Here is a 22,747-nt window from a genome sequence, read left to right on the forward strand (position 1 = left end):
AGCAATCCTACTGCCTCAGCCTCCCGAGTAGCTGGGACTACAGGCATGCACCACCATGCCTGGCTAATTTTTTCTCTATATATTTTTAGTTGGCCAAATAATTTCTTTCTATTTTTTTTTTTTTTTTTTAGTAGAGATGGGGTCTCGCTCTTGCTCAGGCTGGTCTCGAACTCCTGACCTCGAGCGATCGGCCTGCCTCGGCCTCCCAGAGTGCTAGGATTACAGGCGTGAGCCACCGCGCCCGGCCCCCAGTACATTTTTAAGCAGTGTGCGGGCCAAGTCCCACATAAGCTGGGATTGGCTTTGACTGGTGCGTGCTGGTGGCTAATGCTTGGTGAGCGCTTAACATGACAGGTAACGTTCTGGTCCTTTCTGTGTGGTTGAGTCACCATTATTGTCATCTCACCTGACAAGTTGGGAGACGGATGCACAGGCAGAGCAAGTCGCTGGCACCAGATCATGATTTAGTAAGTGCTGTTTGAACGCTGGCAGCCTGGGTCGAGTTCCCACAAGTAAACCCTGGGGCTGTGACCCTTCCTATGTGAGACCGAGTCCCTAAAGGGTATGACCAAGTCTTCACTAACGGCTGTTTTAATAAGTATGTGCTTGGTGAGTACGTGTTATCTCATTCAAGCCTCACAACTCTGTGAAGTCCGTATTAACATCCTTACATTACAGCTTAGAAAGTTAAGGAGGGACTTTGCCGAGGTCTCTCAGCCTCCATGCAGAGGGCTGGTTCCAAAGCTCCAGCTCTTCTCACGCAGCCTGGTGTCTCTGAATCTTGTGTCCAGCCTGGGGCCAGGCGCAACGGGGCCACTGGGGATGGTGATGAGTGTCTGGGGCTTGGCTTTGGAGGCTCCTGGGCAGGCCTCCTGGGGCAGCCCCCCGGCCTGGGGCTCAGTCCAGGGCAGCTGGCTCACTTGGCTCTGTCCTGCTTGCTCCTCTGCGGTGAGAGGCACTGCCAGATTCCCCTGCGGAGCATCTCACTGCCCAGGGCATAGTTGATGGCGTTGATCGTGGGCACCGTTTTGGCAATGAGGGCAGGCACCTGTCGTGGCAGAAAAGTCCAGGAAAGAAGCTTCAAAGCCTCCGCTTCTCTCCCTGGTCCCAACTGGTGACCCGAATCCCCCTCCCCCTGCAGCTGCCAATCATTTGGTTCTGCAGCCTCTGAGCCATCCCTGAGTAGCTGGTGCAAGCTGTGTGGCTGGTGGAGCCCCGCGGAAACACACTCCCATCCAGAGCCATGTGTTCCCGTCTGGGTACCGATCTCAGCTTCTGGTCCCAGAGTGCGCATGTGCACCATCTGGCTGGCTGTCCCTGTCATTTCACATGAGGCTTAGGCAATGTCAAGCAGCAGCCTGGTGTGGCCCAGGAGGGTGAGGAAGACAGCCTAATTCTCTGTGCATTGTGAGTGCTCAAAGAAAGAAAGAGAGAGAGACTGACATGGGGGCCGTAAATCCAGAAAGAGAGATGAGGAGAGACAGAGAAACACAAAGACAGAGAGGGTTCTAGCTTTGGGTACTGGAGGTGTCGGTACCATCTGCAGTTTGGGGGAGATGGAAGTCACGTCGGCGACGGTCGCGTACAGATACAGGAGGGCATAGGGGCCCCAGCCGAGCAGCAGCGTCCTGGCTGGCAGAGTGGTGTTCACCTGGGGAGAAATCGGCACAGGAGGCGTCAGCTTGCTCCAGGTGGCCTGCAGCCCCGTGCCACTGGGGACAGGTTGGCGCTCAGCAGGGCTGGGCAGCACCGACAAGGCTGCAGGAAGGGGCGGGGCCTGCAGGGGAACTTGGGACCAGAGGAGTCCCTAAGCCTGTTATTTAAGCTTACTTGACCTCAGTTTCCTTGTCTGTAAACTCAGAAATGGCTAGGATGGTTTATTTTGAAGTATTGTTTTTCCTGGACAAATGTGCTTGCAGGTGTGATTTTTTATGTTGTGGGTCTCAGACGGACACAGGGAGTGGGTGATGCCCTGGTACCACCCAGGGCCACAAGGGAATGCACTACTTGGCTCCAGCCCTGCTATGGTTACCAGGGTGTGCCTTCTGGCACTTAGCTAACCCTCTTAGCCTCAATTTTCTAGTCTGTGACACAGGGTAATAAAACCTCCTTCCTCAGAGCGTGGTTGCAAAGACGAAATGACAATGCACATAAAGGAATATTAATATCTGGTTTTGTTCTAATCTTTGCTGCTTGTTATGACTCATTTGCTAGAGGATGTCTAGGTGACACAGTGAAAAGAAAATTGTGGTTGGGAAATATTAATGTAGAAATTCAAAAATGGCCAGGATGGTTTATTTTGAAGTATTGTTTTTCTTGGACAAATGTGCTTGCAGGTGTGATTTTTTTATGTTGTGGGTAACGGCCTGAGACTATGATTAAATTAAACATCTCAAGGTAATTTCAAAGTAGCATTTAAAAAGCCTGTAATTTTGTGCCAAACCTCAAAGCCTTGGGAAGAATGAAGTGTAGCAGCACGGATGGTGCCCGGCAGGGAGCACTCGCTCTCGGGGTTGCAGGGTCTGGGTAGACCTGAGCAGTCCTGACCCCGCTCCCCAGGCCCTGGTGATCCAAGCGAGGGGAGGGCGGTTTCCAGGCCTAACATCCTGTGCTGTACACTGCCTAGATTTTTCTCCTGATTGTTGAAAACAGAAAACCCCTGGTTGCTGTCTGTCACAGTGTTCATGTTCCCTGGTGTCCCGGAGAGGGACTGAGAAATCTCTGCTGCTCTAGAAGGTGGGTCCTTACCTGCAGATGGCCACTCTTCCTGAGTTTCTGCTCCATGAGCCGGTAGGACGTGAGTGTGATGAAGAGGGGCATGAGGAAGTTGAAGAAGGCCATGGTGAAGAGGAAACTGATGAAGTTTCTGTGTGCGGGGAGGTTAGAAGAATGAGGTCAGCTCTCAGGATGGTCAGCTGCCCCCATAGGCCCACTAGCCTGCTCTAGATGGTAACATGTGGGGAACCACCCCCAACAGACAAGTGCTCAGAGTGTATTCACTCCTGGGTCCTGGGTGAACTCCCTTTTGGAGCAGGGAGCTATGAGGTCCTCCTAGAACTGCCTTTGGGAGCCGGGGGGGTTGAGAGAAGGAAGAGCCTCCTTCAAGTTCAAGTGCTCAGCCCTGCTCTCTGGTTTGCCCCTCAAGCACAAAGAATGAGATGCTTTAATTTGGGACATGTGTTCACTCAGTGGTGGGGATGTCAGGGGACCCAGAGAAAGGAACTTTTCAAGGAGTGTTCTAGGCACAGGGATTTGAAAAGAGCCTGTGGACAACAAGGAGATTGGATACCATGTCACTGAACAAGGAATGACAGAAGAGTCTGGGGTCCCAGGAATAGGTCACAGGGAGGAGGGAGGGCTGGCCAGGATTAGGTGGGAGTCATGGGGAGGCAGATTCCCATTTTGTGAAGGGAAGACCCTGTCACCTTGGAGCTGTCCATTGAAGAGGGGTGGGAGGAAGGGCTGCCAGAGGGACTGGGTGGACTCTGGCTGGGGAGTGCACCGCAGGGACACTTGAACCAGGCACAGGGAACTCAAGTGGGCTTCACCTGGGAAGCCTGCCATGTGGACAGATGCTTCATGAGTAAACATGTTGGGTAAGGCATGTAAATGCAACATGGAAGCAAGGGGGGCTGGAGCCCATGTGGCCACTCCTCAAGGAAGCCCCCAGAGGGTCTCCCTAAGCCCTCATCTTCTCAGAGCCACCTGGATGGGGCAGTATCAGAACACAGGCCCCCATGGTGGTGGGGACCTTCCTGCCTTCAGTCCTCTCTCTCCAAAGATTTGCTCATGGCAGATGCTCAGGGAATTCCTAGAGTCGATTTCCATGCCAGGGAGCCCCTCCCAATGCAAAGATCTTAATGTTCTTTGAATCTCTTGTACTGCAGGCCTGAATCCCTCTAGAAATGGATGAAGTCAGAGCTGGGACAGCTGACTGTGCTGAAGATGGCAAAGGGATGGCGGGGCTCCATGACTGTTGAAACCAACACAAGCCAAGGGTCACCACATAATGCCCTTTCTTGGGCTCAACTCTGGGCCTCAATTTGCATAAAATTCCCATCACTCAGCCAGTCTTCAGAACAGTCTTTTCCCAGTCCCACTGTCAACCCGCTGGTGGGTATCATGGCCAAGGCGTTGAGATTGTCTGGCAAATGTTGACATTTCCCCATTTGGATTTTCAGCTGGGGCAACCTTTCTACAAGGGCTCAAAGCCAAGACTCCCGTGGGAGGGAGCCTCAAAGCTGCTTCTCCCACCTCACCTGTCCCCTCTGGAGTAGTCCAGGATGCAGCATGTCCCCAGTGGCTCGTGGTTATAGTGTCCCCAACCCAGGAGGGGCAGGGCTGCCCAGAAGGCAGAAGACACCCACACAAACAGCACCAGAGAGATGGCCGTGCTCCATGACAGTTGGCTGCCTGCATGGGACAGAGGAGAAAGGTGAGGTTGTGACAAGGAGGTTGCTTGGCAGAGTGAAAAAGAATGCACTCCATGGTCACGAAGAGTGTCCCTAAATCCCAGCTCTATGGTCAATGGCTTGGGGCCTCAGTTTTCTGTCCCACAATGGTAATGATAATCTCTGCCTTAGTATTGTTATGAAGAATATAAGAGATAATGGAAGGTGAAGGTCTCTGCGTAGACACTATACCATCTTCTTCAGAGGACAGAGAGAAGGAGGGGATGGAAAAGAGGCAGATGGGTTTCCCAAAGCCAAAGTTGGGAAAGAGGCATGGGCAGGGGTGCAGGTGAGAGTGGTAGGTGAGGGAGGTGGAAGTCTGGACCTTCCACCATCCTGGCTCTTGCTCAGAAGTGGGTCACTGTCTCTGCTTCCACTATACCCCCTGAGAACTCTTGACTTGGGCTTGGGGCCCTACCTCAGTGCCAATGGCAGAGTCTGAGTCCCAGCAGCCTCTTTTGGTGTGATCCAGCCCCACTAGCCTGACCTTCTCTGTCCCCTCCCCCATACCCCTTCCTGCTGCAGTGTCATTCAGCCCTTTCCATGCAGTGATTCCCCCTGGACCTGGTTTCAGGATGCCTTTCCCAAGCCCTCCTCTGTCTGTGGTTCATTTGTCATACTCCTTTGTAGATCAGACCCCAGGACAGAGGACAGGACTCCTGGTGGGGTTTGATCAGAAGAGAAGAGCATGTCTACAACCTCTTACATCTGACATTTTGCTTCTACTGACATGGCTCCAGATGGAGTTTGCTTAGGTGTGACCCTCTGATATGAAATGAATGTTTGTGTTCCCCCTAAATTTATATGTTGAAACTCTAATTCCCAATGTGATGGCATTTGTAGGTAGAGCTTTTGGGAGGTCATGAGGGTGGGGTAATCATGATGAGATTAGTGCCCTTATGGGAAGGGGCACAAGAGTGATAATCTCTCTCTCCAAGTGAGGATGCAGTAAGAAGGTGGCCATCTACAAACCCAGAGGTGAGCCCTCACCAGAACCTGACCATGCTGGCCCTTGAATTTGGACTTCCCAGCCTCCAGAACTGTGAGAAATAAATTTCTGTTGTTTAAGCCTCCCAGCCTATGGAATTTTGTTATAATAGCTGAGGTAGACTAAGAAACTCCCAATCGCAATTGTGGACACAACAATTAATATCTACCTGGATCCATGTGTTGCATCAGCTCTTTGGCTTTAGAAAGAGATGACCAAGGTGACAAGCCCACGGCCACCCAGTGATGGAATAGGTGAGCTCAGACCACCTGCTCCCCCCTCTCTTGTCTTCAGAGTGCTCTGCTGTGCCCTCCAGGACAGGAAGGGCTTTGATCTGAGGCCCCAGCACAGGGATGAACTGTTCTATACTGAGGCAGAGAAGCCTGTTGTTGTCTGAGAAGGTGTGGGCTGTGTGTGTGTGTGTGTGTGTGTGTGTGTGTGTGTGTGTGTGTGTGATGGTCTGAGGGAGATTTGTGGGCAAGGGCTGGGACAGGAGTAATGGGAGAGGCACTCCAAGGCCCGGTGGGCAGGAGGGGCTGTCCCAGCCTCATTAGAAATGATAAAAATGAAGGCAGCTTTTTGGCCTGGAGAGAGGCATGTGATAGGAGAGACCTGCAAGGGTTATGGCTTTGCTGAGGGTGGGGTGTACATGTGACAATGGCCAGGGCAGGTCTGTGTATTCCCAAAGGGCCATGCCCAGGGCTTGAGGCTGTGCTGGCCATGGACCCCACAACACCCTCCGTGCTGGGCAAATCCATAGCTCAGGACTTGGAAGTATCCAGGCCATGCCCAGTTACAGCTCTGCTTTTACTAACTGTGTGACCCTGGGCAAGCTCCTAAACTTCTCTGTGCCTCTGCACCCTAGGCTGCAAGCTGCGGATTTGCTGTGAGACTGAGCCACAGCTCCCTGAAGCATGTTTACACATCCCTGGTGGAGCGCTGGATCCTAGACAATCTCTGGATGAACATGCTTTTATTTTGATGTGTGCTAACATGATAAGAACATTAAACCTGTGATATCACAGATATTGTTCAGAATGAAATTAAAGCAGGTGTTTAAATTTTTGCAAGTCATCTTTAAGAAAAATAATATCAAGTAAAAACAGAGCAGGTGGTACACTGCTATGGCCAGTTATGAGCATGGTGTTTGGCACTGCAGCTTGGGGAATCTAGACCTGGACCAGTCTTTGTGAATCCCCAGCAGAGGCCCCATGGAAGTGTGCGGTGCCAGGGCACGTGCCGGCTGCACACACGTTCACACGGCCTTTCTGCCCCCAGAAGTGCCCGTCTGCAAGGCCATTTCCTGTATCCATGATCTCATTTCAAAATAAAACTGAGGTTGGTTATTAAAATCATCTCACAGAGGAAGAGACTAAGAAAGGATTCCTGACTTGCCCGACTGTCTGGACTGCAAGGGACAGTCTCGATAGGCCTCCTGCACACTCACACCACCCGCGCTCCCCTGCCCTGGGAAACTCGGAGCAGCCCTTGTTCCTACCACCCCCGCCTGCCCCTTGTCCTCCCCGAACGCCACTTGGGGAGCCCAGAGACATACGGGTGCAGTAGTGGTGATAGCGCCCCCAGGCGATGGCCGCGCTGCCGCAGATGCTGGCAAACACTGTCAAGGAGCCCTGGAAGCCGTGAGCCTGGCAGCCATCCGAGCCGTAGGGCCAGTGCCTGTGGGAGACACTGGGCACCAGTGACCCCTTCCCCCTGTCCCTCCCGGCTCCCACACCTGCCCAGCACAGCTTGGCGGGCGTGTTCCTGAGCGTTGTGCCCACCCCTCCAAAGAGGGCCTTATTTTCTGTTTTTCCCATGAGGAAACTGAGGCCCTTAGAGCTTAAGTCGCCAGGCAAAGGCGTGGAGCCCAACGCACCCTCTCCAGGTTCAGTGACTGACTGCACCGGGGCTGGGCCGGAGGGTCTCTCTGAGCGCTCGAATGCCTCTGTTGCAGGAGAGCTCACGCCTTCCTTCTACAGGTGGGGAAACTGAGGCTCAAAGAGGAAAAGGTACTGAAGCCAAAGTCACACAGCAGGTGAAGGCGCAGGCAGAGGGTAGACCCCAGGCCTCCCGGCTCTCGAAGCTTCAGTTCACTGTGGGCGGAGGAATCCTCCCTGACTCAGAGCCCCAGGCTGGCCAGCCCTGAGCGCTCACGTGCGGGGGGCTCCAGCTTCCATGCGCAGTGCCCCAAGCCAGAACGGACTGTTCAGTCTGCTTAGGAAAACAATCTTTAAACACCTTCCCAGGCCGCGCTGGAAGGTCCTGGTTTGCACACCAGACCGAATCCTGTTTGCTTTCACAAACACTTATTCACGGCACCCTGCCAAGCATTGTTTTAAGTTATTTACTAATAATAGAAGTCAATACTTCTACCCATCCCTATGATTGAGGCAATAATATCCAATTTACAAAAGAAGCCGAGAACTAGAAATGACGAAGCCAAATAGGTCTCAAACCCAGGCTGCCTGGTTACAGCCTGCCATCTCTTTGTCTCCCAGAAACTGGCCATGGTTCTTCAGGGATAACCTGGAATTCGGATTTAGCCTAGTTCAGCCTGTCCCCTCTGCCCTTGGTCAGTTTTCTATAGGTTGGAGGAACCCTCAGGCCTGGCTGCCCAGCGCCCAGAGGCGAGGCCCCAGGCAGGGCCCCGGAGCCTGTGGACCGGGAAGGGGGCTGGTACCGGAGGAGGATAGATGTGGCTGCAAAGAGGGCGTTCAGGCTGATCCCGCTGTCCGCAATAGCCAAGCTCAGCACCAGCAGGTGGCTGGGAGTGCGCAGCTCCGGGGTCTTGCAGAAGGAGAAGATGGTCAGCCCATTGAGGCTGAGACCGGAGAGAGCTGAAAGGAAGGGTGGGGCCGGCATTGGGGGCGCTGAGGCCCAGCTGGGGTCGGAACAGGACCCGTGAGGAGAGTGGAGCCACAGCACCCTCCCAGACCAACAAGGAGGACGATCCACACAGCGCAGCACGTTCGTGCTGTTAACAGTCATCACCAGGGACACCCGCCAAGCATGTATCACACACCAGGCACCACAACGAGCACTTTGCACGGCTTCATCTCATTCATTCTTCACTCGGATACTGTCTTCCACTTACAGCCGGGAGCCTGAGCCTCAGAGATGCTAGCTAACTTGCCTAAGTACACAGCTAGTAAGCGGTGGAGTTGGAACTTGAACTCAGGTCTTTTGGATTCCAAAATGCTTCCTCCAAGGGCTGTGGAGCAATGACAGGGAGAGCCTCAGAGAGGAGGAATTGATATTAGAGCTGGGAGCTGCCTGGGATGCCAGGCAGTGAGGTGAACTTGAGGGGAGAGTTCTCAGGAGGCAGAGAGACCCATCCTTGAATTTCAGCTTGGACACTCACTTGCTGCCCTTTAAGCTCTTTGAGCCTCGGCTTCCCCCATCCAAGGTGAGGAACAGGAAGGAATCCTGCCTTCAAAACTGTAAGCATTTACCTGGAGGAGAGTGCATGGAAGGGCATTCCAGAAAGAGGGAATAGCATGTGCAAATACATAAAGCGATCAAATTTCATGGGATTTTTGAGGACCCGAAGGGGTGCTAGATTGTAGGGCTCTCAGGAAAGGGAGAAACAGGCTGGGATCACCAGAAAATTGTGTCCAGGGCCTAGAGGAGCAGCCTAGTGGCTATCATTCCCTCTCCACTGTCAGTTCTCAGGTGAGAAAATGTGCTGATTACTGCTCTGATCTGCTTTGAACAAGGGCTGCGTTCCCCATCAGTCCAGCATGGGCCAGCTCTGCTCCAGGATGGACATTGCCTCTAGCTCCAGCCGCAGTGAGCACCTTGGGGATTGCAGGTTGAGGCAGGCCCCTCAGGGACCCAAGTGCCCTTAGAGGGGAAATGTTAGGATCACAGTGGAAGTGGTGATGGGGCTGGAGAGGATGGGAGTGAGTGAACTTAAATGGCCCTGGTGTCTGTCTAGGCTACCACTTTGCACCCACTTTCCCACTCACGACCACCCGTTTGGAATGTCAAGTCATTGAAGGCAGAGAGCGAAAGGGACTTGGTTGCAATCAGACAAGAGCAGGTGGCAGAGCTGTCTGTCTCCAGAGCCTTTCGGGGGCTTGATCTTACGTGGGATTCTTGCCAGGATTTCCAGAGAGTGGATTAAATGTTCTCCCAGCCGGAAGGATATAAAAAATCTTAAAGCCTGCTCCTTGGTCATCTCCTGGGCAGATGTCCCCCTCTCAAAGCCCCTCCCTCCCTGACCTTGCCTGGCTTCTCTGCCTTGGCTCCCAGCTGGCGTGCAGCGGTCGGAAGACCCTCTGGGTCCAGACACTGAGGAGCAGGCAAAGGAGAGGACCTGACACCCTGCTGGGTTTGGGACCTTTTCTTGCACAGCGGCAGCTCAGATCCTGAGAACCCACCGGGCCCCTGCTGCACCCCAGGCCCTGCCTGGCTCACCTTCCACCAGCAGCACGGTCCCCACAGCCAGCACCTCGAGCTCCCTGAAGCCGGTGGGCAGGGTGCCGGGCTCTGCCATCCTCACTGTCCCTCCCCGCTGTGGCTCAGCTGTCTCTGGCTCCCCACAGCCAGGCCCCTCCCTTTTAAAGGGCCATCCCTCGTGAGGGCACATGCAGGTTATTATGCTAGACATTGGGCTCCTTCTTGCTGCCTCCCCCTTCTAATGATCCTCTTGGCCCCGGCAGAAGGAACCGCTTCACCAGTTGGACAGTGCAGCCTTTGTGAAGCCAGGATGGAGCCGTTTCATTCATTCCAGCCCCACTGAGCAGGATTAAGGTTGGGAAATCCAAATGGTGTGTGGCTGAGAGCTGAATTGGAAGAGAGTTGCATAACCAAGGGAAGGGAGCCAAAGGAAGGATTTGAGCCGCAGCTGTTCCTGAGACTTGGAGAGGGGCCAGGCCCTTCCATGTTTGTAGTGCTGACAAGCTGAGTGCCTGTGTGCATGTATGTGCGTGGGTGTGCATTTGTGTGTGCCCATGGGCTCACATGCGTGTGCTCACAAGCACTGGGGAAAGGATGAGGTTTGGGAAGTCACCTGCTGTCTGAGGAGGAACCCCAGCTGAGACTAGAGACTGGGGTTCTCCAGAACCTGGGCTCTTCCCAGGTTCCCCGTCTGCAATGTTAAGTGTCTTTTGCCCATAGCCTGTCTAAGTCCTAGTTAGAAGGATGCATTGTGGATATGGACCTCACGGTGGATTTCCTGTCTCCCACTGAGCACTGGAGCCAGAGAAGCACAGAAAGTCTCCCAGGACGCTGGCTCGGAATAGACAGCTGCTCTCTGTGGTGAGTGGCCCCAGGCCCCAGGCTAAGAGCTTTGGCTTCTCCAAATGACTTCTTGGAACACTGGCACATTATGCACTGTTATGTGCTGGCTCGAGGTAAGATATAAATCAGGAAACACTGATCTAGGGCAACTTAGCTCTTTATCACGTGAAGAAGCCAAGCCCCAGAGCACTACTGGCAATACAGCTAATGTTTATTGAGGCCAGGCACTGTGCCAAAGAACCTTCTAACAAGTCTACAAACAACCCCATGAATTAGATACCATTATCCATTTCAGATGAGAAAACTGAGGCTAAGAGCAATTAGGAACCAGCCTGAGGTCACACAGTGATTCATACATGGAGCTGGAACCAAAGCCCGATCACCCCTGGGCTCAGGCGCTTGTCATTGGCATCTTCTGATTCACTCTGGTGGAGCAACTCATTCTATTCCTGCCTTTCCTAGTTTCTATCTTAGGTTGTTGGTTAATACGTATGTCAGTCCTTTTTCCATGCCTGCAAGATCACGGAAGATGGGAAGCATGACATAGCAAGGATCAGAGGGTAGAGTTCAGCTAGACGAAGAGAGTGGGAGGAAGAGGCAGAGATGAAGGAATGGACATGCTGGTCGCTGGGTTCGGGGAGGAGGGAGAACAGGTGGGAAGCATCGAGAAAATCCTATTAGCTAGATTGGAAGAGAGTGAGGGATGAAAACCAACAGCTCCTGGAAGCCAGTGTTAGAACAGGCCTGGCACAGAGCTGGGCATTTTAGGTGTACACTGGGGCCTGGGAGTCTCCCTAGGTCATACCTCACTGGTCTAGAGCTGCCTAGGCCCATGGGCATGAGGGACTGGGGACATGAAGCCACAGATCTCAACCCCCAGTACCAATTTCCAAAGACTTTTATTAGAAGCCTGGATTCTGTCTCCATCTTCCCTGAGCCCAGGCACCCCAGTGGGGTCTCTGTCGTCCATAGCCTGGTTGGCATGGGGTGATTTGCAGGTGGCCAGTCCAGTAGCCACTTGTCTCTGGGCAGCTGCCCACCTGTCCCCGCCCTGCTGAGCCCTGGCCTCTCTGGGCCTGAGGCTTTTGCTGTAGAAGGGGGTCCCCACCCCCCTCCCCCTCAGGACTGGGTGATTCAGAAAGCAATAAGCCGCTGAGTGCTGCGACTGGGACTCCCCCTCTAATCCCCAGCCTGTCCGTGTTTATCCCATGGCCTCAGGGGCGGGTGTCAGGGGCCGATGAGCAAGTGGGCTGCTGCTGGGCTTGCTGGGCTGGCAGGACGGAGCAGTCCAGGGACAGGCCCCTGCCCGGACCAGAAAGGAGCCGGGAGTCATGAGGCTGGCAGTGGGCATGCTCTGGCTCTTGGCCCTTGGGTGGCTCCCCCAGGCCCGGGGCTCCTGCCCATCTCTGTGCAGCTGCAGCCTCCATATTCTGGGCGATGGCAGCAAGGCCAGGTATGGCACCGGGTATGTGGGGTGGGTGGCTCAGTCCCCTTTGCGTTTCCAGCTAGGCTGGGTTGGGAGGGGTTGGAGGCAGGGCCCTCAGACCCTGAGGCCGGGTGAGATCCCAGGGTCCTGTGGGGGTGGTCCGCGCTGCATTCTCTTCCAGCAAGCGAGGGGCTCTGTCCAAGAGGTACCAGGTACCTTTACATATGGGGCAGGGGTGGGGCACAGGTGTACCAGTTCCAGGAAGTCCTTCCTGAGTCCTCTTCCAGGCTCCCAGTTGAGAGGAGCCCTCCCTAAAGACCTCTTTCTTTTCCTCCCCTTGCTTCCTGCCATTCCATCTTCCTTTCTATAATTCCCCAGCCCCTTCTTACCCAGGCCTCTTCCATTCTCCTTCCTGGCCTCCCAGGGATACCCAGTCACAGCTCAGGTGTTTCCTACCACCCCATCCGTGATGGGACCACCTGTCTCCTCTTGCTCCTCCCCTCTGGCCACCCTGGGAGCCTCAGCCTTGACCCCTTTCCACGGGCGCTCCCAAAGGCCAGGAGTGCCCACCCCGTGGCAAGTGTGCCCTCTCCACCCCAGCCTCCTCCTGACTTCCACCCAGCCTCCGTCTCCTCCCTCAGAACACCTCTATGCTCTCCTCGTCCCTTTCCATGGGACGATCCAAGCCCACTGTGCTTTGTGTGCCCTTGCTCTTCCTCTATGGTGCATTTTCTTCTTCTCTTTAACAGTCTTTAAACCATCTTTTCTCCAACTTCTTCAGCTTATCCATTAATGACCTCTGCATTTCCTAACTTGCTCAGAGATTTCAGCCCCTCCTATCATCTTTCCAACCTTCTGGAATTTCATACTTTCTTTCTCCCTTTTCCTAAATAACTAGTGGGAGCCATTGATGGTCTCTGATCAGGGAAACAATGCTACCCTTCCAATGGTCTGGGCAATGGGTGTTGAGTTGATTGGGAGATGGAGGGACCAGAGGATGGAGAGGGACCACCAGGAAAGGACATCCTGTGTGGTCTGAGGAAGAGAAAGAGCTCCATTTGGGCCAAGTGTCTGAGGCTCCAACCCATATGGAGGGCAACGATGCTCTCCCCAGGGGAAGCCAGGCTGAGCCCTGAGAAAGCTGGGAAATAGCCCATGGCCAAGGGAAGTGTGACTAGAGTGACTAAGAGCCCTCTCCACAACCCACAGAGAGCACAGGGCTCAAAGTCACCCAGCATCACTGATGGAACTGATCCTGCAACCCAGGCATTCTGATTCCATTTCTTCCCATCTGTCTTGCTGCTGTGAGTGGGGAACCCGGGGGAGTTCCAAGCAGTAGAGTCAGTCTTAGGATGGAAGATGTAATTCCAAGGGCAGTTTCTAAGGCCTCTAATGTCAGTCAGTGGCCATTTCTGCCTCTGAAGTCAGAGCTTTTATAACTGGTTCTGCCTGTCCGACTGTCCCATGACTGATGTGCACCAGCCCATCTGCATAGAGTGTCCTGTGAGGGAAGTGAAGCCATGAAAGACTGCAAGGGTTGCTGAGGTCCCAGTGGCCAGGGCTATGGATTGTGTAGTTAAACCAAGACTGCCTTCTACATCTCAGATGCCTTCCTCAGGCCCTAACCACGGCCTCTCAGGGAGCCCCGCCTTTACGTCTGAACAGCCTGGACAACCTGCCCACCTCCACATTCCTGAGTCGTGAACAGAGTGTGTGTACCTGTGGGAGAGCCCAGGCTGGGTACCTGGACAGATGTGTCCCTACCCTCTTTGTGTCCAGTTTGCCCCAGCAGGAGGAATCGTGCCGTAGGCTTGCACTGGGCTATTCTTTTTCTTTTTTCTTTTTTAGAGGCAGAGTCTCACTCTGTCATCCTGGCTGGAGTGCAGTGGCACGATCATAGCTCAGTGTAGCCTCAAACTCCTGGGCTCAAGCCATCTTCCTGCCTCAGCCTCCCTAGTAGCTGGTATTACAGGCATGAGCCACCACACCCACCATGTTGGGTTCTTATTGGTTTCCCTTAATTCCTCTCTTGACCGTTTTCTCTCCCATCCAAGATGTGTTTTCCCATCAACTCCCTTCTTCCCACCTACATCCATACCTTCCTCCCTGCAATACCCAAATTGCATTATTAGCCAAAAATATCATTGCCTTAAATGCTCTTCCTGAGCTAGATTATAAGCTGTACAGAGACAGGGGCTGTGAGTCTGATTCTCTTCTGAATCTCCCATCACTTAGTAGGAATTCTATGTGTATGTGAGCAACATGAGTGGGTGGGAATGTCTGTGCTTTTTGTGGGCACCGTTTCCAAGGAAGAACAAGCCAGCCCAGCCGCCTTTAAGTAGAGTGTGTGAGTGAAGAAGACGGATGCCGGTGGGGTGTGTGTGACATCAGGAAGGCCTGACATGAGCAGTATGTCGTGTTATTCCAAGAGAACAACCTCCCTTAGCAAAACAAAACACGACCTCCCCCGTCCCCTCCAGTGTGAGCAGACGAGCCCTCCACTCCTGATGAAACTGGGGCTGCTCAAGGGCTTGGCCTCGAAGCCCAGCCTCCAAGTTTTACCTTCCTGGGAATTGTTCCCTTTCCATCCTGCCTTATAGGAGTGTGCAGCTGACATTGATGCCATAAAACACAGCCCTGCAGAGTTGGTTCCTCGAGGGCAGGGACGGCTTCCTGTTATCTTGCTGTCCTTAGGTTTAGTCTCAAATGTAACAGAACAAGGTTTCAGAAGTCACGGTTTGGGCAGAAGGAGGTGACACGACTGACCCAACCTACTTGCAGGGCTGAGATGCAGAATTTATGACAGTGATCAGCAGCCTTGACCTTGTTTGGGGTGACAGGCAGCATGCTGGGCTTGTACATACATTATCTCATTTAAACTCCATAACCGCTCAGTGAGGTGGGGTCTTTTAGGATGGCAAAACAAAGGAAAAGAGAGGTTGCTTCATGTAGTCAAGGACACACAGCCAGCGAGCAAAGAGCCCAGATGTGGACCCAGCTGTGTGGCTGCCAAGTTCCAGCTTTCATGCACCTTGGTCATCTTGTGGCCCCTCAGAGTCAGGAGAGACTTGGGCCACTTCCATTTTTGATGCTTCTGGCATATTTTTAAAAAGATGATGAAAAGCCAAAACAGTTACAAAAATTGAGGTATAATTTAGCAAACACTTTTAACACATATGCAGTGTAACACTGCACAAGGTGATCACAGGCTTTATGACTAGGACTCATTCTCGGCGCACTGCAGGCGCTGTGGGCTGTCATGGGCCCTAACAGTTGTGGCAGCAAGAGTGAGGTCTTGCAGGCCGGTGAAGACCAAGTGGCCCTCCTGGGACCCCTGTGAAAGGCTCTGAAAGCAAGACCCCCCCGCTCCCAAAGGGAAAAAGCAAGGCTGCTTGTTCCGGGCCCCTCCGCAGAGCTCCCCAGGCCTTGGGCCCGGGTGTGGGTGTGGGTGTCCCGTGGTAACAGGCAGACCCCGAGGGCCTCGCGAATGGAGGAGGCGGTGGGCGATCCCAGCCCCGGACCCTCGCTCCAATATCCCCCATTTCTGTGACCAGGACGGTGGTGTGCAACGACCCCGACATGACCCTGCCCCCCGCGTCCATCCCTCCGGACACCTGCAGACTGCGCCTGGAGCGGACGGCCATACGCCAGGTGCCGGGCGGGGCCTTCGCGCCGCTGGCCCGCCTGGAGCAGCTGTGGCTGCCCTACAACGCCCTGGGCGAGCTGAGCGCGCTCGCGCTGCGGGGCCTGCGCCGCCTGCGGGAGCTGCGGCTGCCGGGGAACCGCCTGGCCGCCTTCCCCTGGGCGGCGCTCGGGGACGCCCCCCAGCTGCGGCTGCTGGACCTGCAGGCCAACCGGCTGTCGGCCGTGCCGCCCGAGGCCGCGCGCTTCCTGGGCAACCTCACCTTCCTCGACCTCTCCGGCAACCAGCTGCTGCGGCTGCCGCAGGAGCTGCTGGGCACCTGGGCTCACCTGAAGACCGGCCTCTTCCTCCCCGGCCACCACACCAGACTGGTCCTGGGTAAGAGGCGGCATCCTTTCCCCGGGGTCTTCGGCAAGTTATCCAGCCCCTCTGAGTTTCCATTCTTTGTCTGCAACAGCGACACCATACCTGCCTTCCGGCCTGTGTGAAAACTGAGTGAGATCCCCGAGAGTAGCAGGTTTAGGGGCTCAAGCTCCCAGCCAGACTGTGGCAGTTCAAATCCCAGTGTGACAGGAGGGGTCTTCTGGGTCACACAGCTGGGTCACACGGGAGAAGGTCCCCAGAGACTCAACTCCCCAGCTCAGAGTTGAATGGTTTAGCACATACACCAGCTGGCGCCGCATTTCCCCGATTCTTTCCTGTTGGTAACAAACCAGTGGCTTACCAGGTGAGCCAGGTCCTCCTCTCCTGCCCGAGGCACCTGCCTGGCCCCGAGGATGACAGATGGAGGCGTAACTCACTCTGGATGATTAATTTGAATTATACAACTCATCCATGAATATACGTAAACATTTAAAACATCACAGAAAATGCTAAAGACCCTCTTGTCCTCTCTTCCTATTCCAAACCCTTCCCCAAAGGTAGATACTTTATACTTGTTTGCATATCTTTTAAGATATATTTACATACGCATACATATAGACATATATACACACATAGATACATGCACACAGAAAAGTTATGTGTGTGTTTTACATAAAATTTTGTCATATTATTTGCATTAATCAGTAACTTTTTGACACAACAATGTATCTTGTAGATCTTTCTAAATTAATACAAGTGGATCAAGTTCATTTGTTTAAACTACTGTACAATATTCCACAGTATACTTTGTTTATAGGATAAACACAGTATACTATAGTTTCTCTAGCCTTTCCCTATTCAGTGGACTTTTAGATTGTTTCCATTATTTTGTTAAAACCTGCAATGCCACAGAGAACGCTCTTGACAGTGCATCCTTGTGCACACCTACGAATGTTTCTCTAGGACAGGAGCAGAGATGCGGAAGTGCTAGTTCACACAGTGCACATATTAGATATTTAAAAATCAATCTGATAGTTTCTAAAGGGGGGGGGCAATTCTCACTCCACCCAGTAGATGTGTGAGACCACTGATTCATGTTTCCACCCAGCAAGTGTTTTTAGTGTGTTCCAATTCTAGGTGCTGGGGAAACAGCAGAGAACAAAATGGATGAAAATCTATTCACTCATGGAGCCAACAATTAAAATCGCCAAAATGTTTAACTCTTGCAATCTGACAGGTGAAAATTTCACTGTCCTCTAACTTTGCTTTTTGCATTGATTCTTTTTGACCCTGTTGTGATAAAGTGACAGCCAGGTAGCTCACCACCAGAGCTGGGCATTGATGAATCTTGAGTTGCAGGTGTATCATTAAATGCATTTAACCAGTGACACAAGGCAGCAGCCACTGGTAAGATGGGGCAAAGGGGAGATAGGAGAAGAAACTGGCATCCTTAGTTAGTGCTCAAAGGGACCTGGGAGTCATGAATATACAATCAGGTCTGAATTAACCCTCCCCAACTCTTTGACATTCCCCCTTCCAAATATATCAAATATATGTACGTAAATGTACACGATGTCCTTTATTATTAGACTATCAAATTTAATAAATCTTTGGAGGATAAAAGGGACATCACATCAAATGCATTTATCTTGCATTTCAGAAATGCAAATCTATAAGAAGAAATTGTGCCTTGGAATTGAGGAGACATGGTACCACTCTATCTTTATAAGGTTCTTTGATAGGGTGGGTGCAGCTACCTGCTTTTAGCTCTATAAAAATGTTCAATTTTAGAGTAAAGACGCTGGGGATATACCCTAGGATTTGATTTCCTGGCCTCTTCACTCCACTATTTACCCCCACTTGAGCCTATGTCAAAGGGACCATGGCTCAGAGCAGCCACCCTCATTGCTGGGGTGATGCTGAAAGTGTCATTTATCCTAGGAAGTTGGGGATCAAGGGGCCAGTGAAGCATTTCTGGAATTGGATTTTGGCATATTATAATTATTACAGAAATATTGCCTGGCCAGTGGACTGAAAAGTTCAGTCCAAGAATGGCAAAAGTAATTGCCAGTTTTGTCAGTATGCTGTATGGCCTACCCAGTGCTTAATATGATTTATCTTTGTTTATGCTTACAGAAACCCTGAAAGGGAAGTAATGCTGTCATTCAAGATGAAGAATCAGATTTCAGTCATAAAACCAGCAAGGCAGGGAGCTGGGCCCAGGGGCCAGTGCTGCGGACTCTGAGCTGAGAACCTGCCTTGTCCTCCCTGGGGGAAGAGGAGCAGGGCCTGCGGATCTATCTGAATATCTTGTCTTCTCTTTCACCCCTGCAGGGCTGCAGGACAACCCCTGGGTGTGTGACTGCCGACTCTATGACCTGGTCCATTTCTTGGATGGTTGGGCCCCAAACCTGGCCTTCATTGAGACCCGGGTGAGGTGTGCCAGTCCTCGCAGCCTGGCTGGAGTGGCCTTCAGCCAGCTGGAACTGAGGAAGTGCCAGGGCCCGGAGCTCCGTCCAGGGGTGGCCAGTGTCAAGTCCTCTTTGGGCACCACAGTATTGCTACGTTGTGGAGCCACTGGGGTCCCTGGGCCTGAGATGAGCTGGAGGAGGGCCAGTGGCAGCCCCCTCAATGGCACAGGTGTGTGAGTGACAAGGATGCCGTGCGGAGACCCCAGATGGGGGTAGGCAGGGGGTCTCAAATGGGGAGTGGGCAGGGCCAGAGGGAGGTTGTCTGAGCAAGGCTGGGCTCCCATCTGTCTGAGGGGGGTTGGACAGGATCTGCCAGGGGCAGGGAATGGGGACAACAGGTTCAGTGATGCTGGTGGCTCTCAGCCTTTCTTGTCATTCCCACCAGCCACTCTACCGGGGATTTGGGGCCCATTCTGAGAGGAGTAAAAAGCTGACTTTTTGGTAGAAGACACTCTCTTAGTGTATTTAATATTTATAGTAAGATTCCCAGTTGTAAATATTAAGTCAGAATCACTTGGAGTAATTAATGATAAGTATTACCATCTATTGAGCTCCTGGTGTGGGTCTAGCACTACGCTGAGTGTGTTATGCTCACCATGTCATCGAACTTTAAAGAGCAGCCTGAGTATCCTTCTTATGCTGTATATAAGTAAACGGAGGCTCAGAGAGGCTAAATGCGTGGCCTGCGTCACACAGCACGTACAGTCTAGCTGACTGCATGGGGTGTGCTCTTTCTGCGGTGCTGTGTGGGCAGAGATGGTTGTCTCTGTCATGGCAGGGGGTGGGGGTCCTTTGCGAGTCCTGGCCACCCGCAGGCAGAAAGAAAGTTGAGGAAAGATTTCTTAGCACTTGACCGTCTATCCCTCCCAGTTTTCTTTTGTGTCTCCCTCAACAAGGGTGGTGACCGCTACTCTAGGACAGTGGGTTTGAAATCAATTTATAAGCACAATTGTACGAGGGACTCCACTACATAGAACAGGAGGGTGAAGACACTCCAGCTGAAGCAGCAGAGGGGAAGGGCAGGGTGGGCAGGGCATGTCCAGCTGGCCTTGGCCCACATTCACCAAGATCCACCTTTCCCCCAGCGCACCTGCCTGCCGCCCTGAGGCGTCACCTCTGCGGGACTCCAGGGCCCTGTTGAACACAATTTGAACATGTCAGATTTGGAAGGGATATCATTCCTAGGTTCTGCCTTAGCTTGGGGCTCCAGGGGCTCCCCAAATTTGAGCTCCATGTAATCTTGATACCCTTGGCTGGTCTAAGAAAAGTTGAATGACTGCCAGTGTTTTCTCAGGGTGACAGGGTCTTCAGTAGGCTGTTTGCAGCCCAGGGGCTGTGAACTTGGCCCTGGAAGGGAGCATGGAGCAGATGGGCTCATTCCTTCTCCCATTTGTGCCTCTTTCCTCCCAGTGCGCCAGGAAGTCTCCAGTGATGGCACGAGCTGGAGTCTGCTGGGCCTGCCTGCGGTGTCCCACCTTGACTCTGGAGACTACGTCTGCCAGGCCAAGAACTTCCTGGGGGCTTCCGAGACTGTCATCTCCCTGATTGTCACCGACCCCCAGACTTCCCCAGAGCACAGTGGGAGCCCAGGGGCGCTGTGGGCAAGGACAGGCGAGGGGGCGGAAGCTGCCATCTACAACAACAAGCTGGTGGCCAGGCATGTCCCCCATATGGCAGAACCTGCTGTCCTGGCCACTGGGCCCTCTGTGCCCAGCATGAAGGAGGAACTGACCCTCCAGCACTTGCAGATGGGCGCCCCAGGACAGCCCTCCGCCGGGCAGGCGGAGCCCCAGGAGGCCCGCATGGTGAGGTCTCTCAAGGTGGTGGGGCACTCTTACCACAGCGTGTCCTTGGTGTGGAAGGCCCCCCAGGCTAAAAACACAACTGCCTTCAGCGTTCTCTATGCCGTCTTTGGGCAGCGCAACATGCAGCGGGTGGTTGTGCAGCCTGGGAAAACCACTGTCACCATCCATGGGCTGGTGCCCAAGACTAAGTACGTGGCATGCGTTTGCATGCGGGGCCTGGTGCCCCGGAAGGAGCAGTGCATCATCTTCTCAACCAACGAGGTGGTGGACGCCGAGGGCACCCAGCGGCTCATCAACGTGGTAGTGATCAGTGTGGCTGCGGTCATCGCTCTGCCTCTCACGCTGCTGGTCTGCTGCGGTGCTCTCCAGAGACGCTGCCGCAAGTGCCGCACCAGGGGCTCCGCCGAGGCCACGGGCACCTACGTCAACCTGGAGAGGCTGGGCCACAGCGATGACGGCTTGGAGGAGCTGTCCCGGCACAGTCTCAGCGAGGCCGACAGGCTCCTCTCGGCCCGTTCCAGCCTGGACTCTCAGGCCTTGGGGGCCAGGGGGAGCAGAAGGATGAACGAGTTCTTCTGCTGAGGGGCGAGCTCCTGCCACTCACGCACCTGCCCCGTCCACTCTCCTTCTTTGCCTCTTACACGCTCACTGTGACACCTGAGTGCATGCTCACCCACTCTTATCCGCTTGGGTACCTGCCTACTCAGACACTTACACCCAACAGCAGCAGCAGCAGCAACAACAGCTAATACTTATTGAGCACTTACTATGTGCCAGGAAGTGTTGTAAGTGCTTAATATGCATTGACTCATTGAATTCTCATAACAGCCGTTTGCAGCAGGCAGCACTATTCTCTCCAATCTCCTGGGGCGATTAAGTAACTTGCCTGTATCAGTCGATTTTTGCTGTGTTGACAAATAAAAGCAAAATCTCAGTGGTATACATGACAAACACTGATTTTCACATTCACAGGTCTGTGGGTTGGCTGAGGTGGTTCTGCTCTGTGTCTCATTGGAGCCCGGGCTGGAGAGGAGCAGTGGGTTCTTTCCTGGCGAGGTCAGACGGGGTCAGACGGTATCAGAGGAAGGAGCAAAATCATGCAATGCCTCTTAAGTTCTTAGTTTAGAACTGGAGCACCGCCACCTCTGGCCATATCCTATCTGCCAAACCAAGTCTCAGGGCCAAACCCAATTTTAATGGGGCAAATAAGGACACTTCTTCCATGAAGGTGTTGGTGGGGAAAGGCAGTATTTGCTGAGCTGTGATATAATCTACCGTATTGCCCACAGTTACATAGCTAGGCAATGGTAGCTCTGGAATTTGGACCAGGCAGTTGGGCTCCATGGTCAACAGTCCTTCCCACCCTCCTGTACTGCATCTTGATTACATGTGTGCTAGCGCGTAGTCACTCACTCACACACAGTCTCTCTATGCATCAGTCATATCTGTAGTCACTCATTTGCACTAACATACACATATATACACCCCAACACTCGTACATACTGTTTCCTCACTGAATTCTAACATTTGTTCTCTGGGTGCTATTCTGCCTAGAGGCAATCATTTGATTTCCAATAAATTCTAGCGTACTGGATGATGCCCAAGAGATCACTGCCCATTTGCTTTCAGAATGTCCGACTGGAGGGATCTGAGAGACCGTCTCCCACCCAAAGCTGTCTGGCACACAGCCCATCTCTGCCCCTGGGTAGCAGCCTTTGTGACTCTTACCGAAACTTACCTGGGTTCCCAAGGGTGTCTCGAAGCCTTCCTGGTTGCTCGGCAAGCCACTTCAAAGGAGGATTTCTGTTCAGTTTTTCTTAAAGCTGGGAAACCACCGAGATGTTTGCTGTCTCTGTGCACTGGAGTGGATTGGGTTGTCAATGTTCTCAGAAGAAGGTGCAATTTGTTTCTTGTTTACAGGGCTGAGCTCTGGTGAGAGGAGCATCCAGGGTGCCTGTGCCAAGCTTTTGGGTAACAACTGAGGGAATTTGGGGACAGCAAGTGATCTAAGAAAATTATTTTGCTAGTATCATGCAAGAGATTCCATATCATGTTGGATATTTTCTATATATAAACCAGTGTGATGCCATGATTTCTAAAGCCATTCCCCTCACATTTACAAAAGTCTTACCGTATGAATATTTCCACCGGTCTCCTCACATTGGATACTCATGATACCCACTGTGGAGGCTGGGCTGTTTGATTTTACAGATGAGAAACCTTGAGGAGCAAAGAGTTGGATAATTTATACAGGGCAGTGATGGATTTTCTTTTGGAATCCAGTTCTTTGACAACTTTGTGGCCAGGCAGAGGGTCTGTATTCAGTATCATTCCCTGCAGTGCAGTTCACAGCAGG

General features: G+C 52.9%; 2 protein-coding genes across 4 annotated transcripts; one reads left to right on the plus strand and one right to left on the minus strand.

Annotated features, from left to right (window-relative positions):
• Positions 1 to 683: 683 nt before the first annotated feature.
• On the minus strand, positions 684 to 9,974 carry RGR (retinal G protein coupled receptor). 3 transcript variants are annotated; one of them, XM_045567758.1, is made up of 7 exons: positions 9,859 to 9,974; positions 8,120 to 8,276; positions 6,995 to 7,116; positions 4,260 to 4,413; positions 2,749 to 2,866; positions 1,538 to 1,651; positions 684 to 1,048 (listed from the first exon to the last, which is right to left on the minus strand). In XM_045567758.1, the coding sequence occupies exons 1-7, from the start codon at positions 9,935 to 9,937 to the stop codon at positions 917 to 919; spliced, it is 876 nt and encodes a 291-aa protein (XP_045423714.1). In that variant the 5' UTR covers positions 9,938 to 9,974; the 3' UTR covers positions 684 to 916. The 3 variants fall into 3 exon arrangements, with proteins under 3 accessions (XP_045423714.1, XP_045423713.1, XP_045423715.1); XM_045567757.1 differs by having other exon boundaries at positions 6,995 to 7,128; XM_045567759.1 differs by lacking the exon at positions 1,538 to 1,651.
• A 2,025-nt stretch (positions 9,975 to 11,999) lies between these two features.
• LRIT1 (leucine rich repeat, Ig-like and transmembrane domains 1) lies at positions 12,000 to 21,123 on the plus strand. The gene is made up of 4 exons (XM_045568303.1): positions 12,000 to 12,136; positions 15,664 to 16,130; positions 18,450 to 18,755; positions 19,997 to 21,123. Exons 1-4 carry the CDS (start codon positions 12,015 to 12,017, stop codon positions 20,971 to 20,973), a joined length of 1,872 nt encoding a protein of 623 aa, XP_045424259.1. The 5' UTR covers positions 12,000 to 12,014; the 3' UTR covers positions 20,974 to 21,123.
• Positions 21,124 to 22,747: the final 1,624 nt, after the last annotated feature.

This window comes from Lemur catta, chromosome 14 (genome assembly GCF_020740605.2).
Source record: "Lemur catta isolate mLemCat1 chromosome 14, mLemCat1.pri, whole genome shotgun sequence".
NCBI lineage: Eukaryota > Metazoa > Chordata > Mammalia > Primates > Lemuridae > Lemur > Lemur catta.

Coding starts and splice junctions, on each gene's coding strand:
- RGR (XM_045567757.1), bottom strand. CDS start 9,937: ATGGCAGAGCCCGGCACCCTGCCCACCGGCTTCAGGGAGCTCGAGGTG. Junction 4,414..6,994: donor CTATCACCACTACTGCACCC/GTATGTCTCTGG, acceptor TGTCCCATGCAG/GCAGCCAACTGTCATGGAGC. Junction 2,867..4,259: donor GACTACTCCAGAGGGGACAG/GTGAGGTGGGAG, acceptor CCCCGCACACAG/AAACTTCATCAGTTTCCTCT.
- LRIT1 (XM_045568303.1), top strand. CDS start 12,015: ATGAGGCTGGCAGTGGGCATGCTCTGGCTCTTGGCCCTTGGGTGGCTC. Junction 16,131..18,449: donor CCACACCAGACTGGTCCTGG/GTAAGAGGCGGC, acceptor TCACCCCTGCAG/GGCTGCAGGACAACCCCTGG. Junction 18,756..19,996: donor CAGCCCCCTCAATGGCACAG/GTGTGTGAGTGA, acceptor CTTTCCTCCCAG/TGCGCCAGGAAGTCTCCAGT.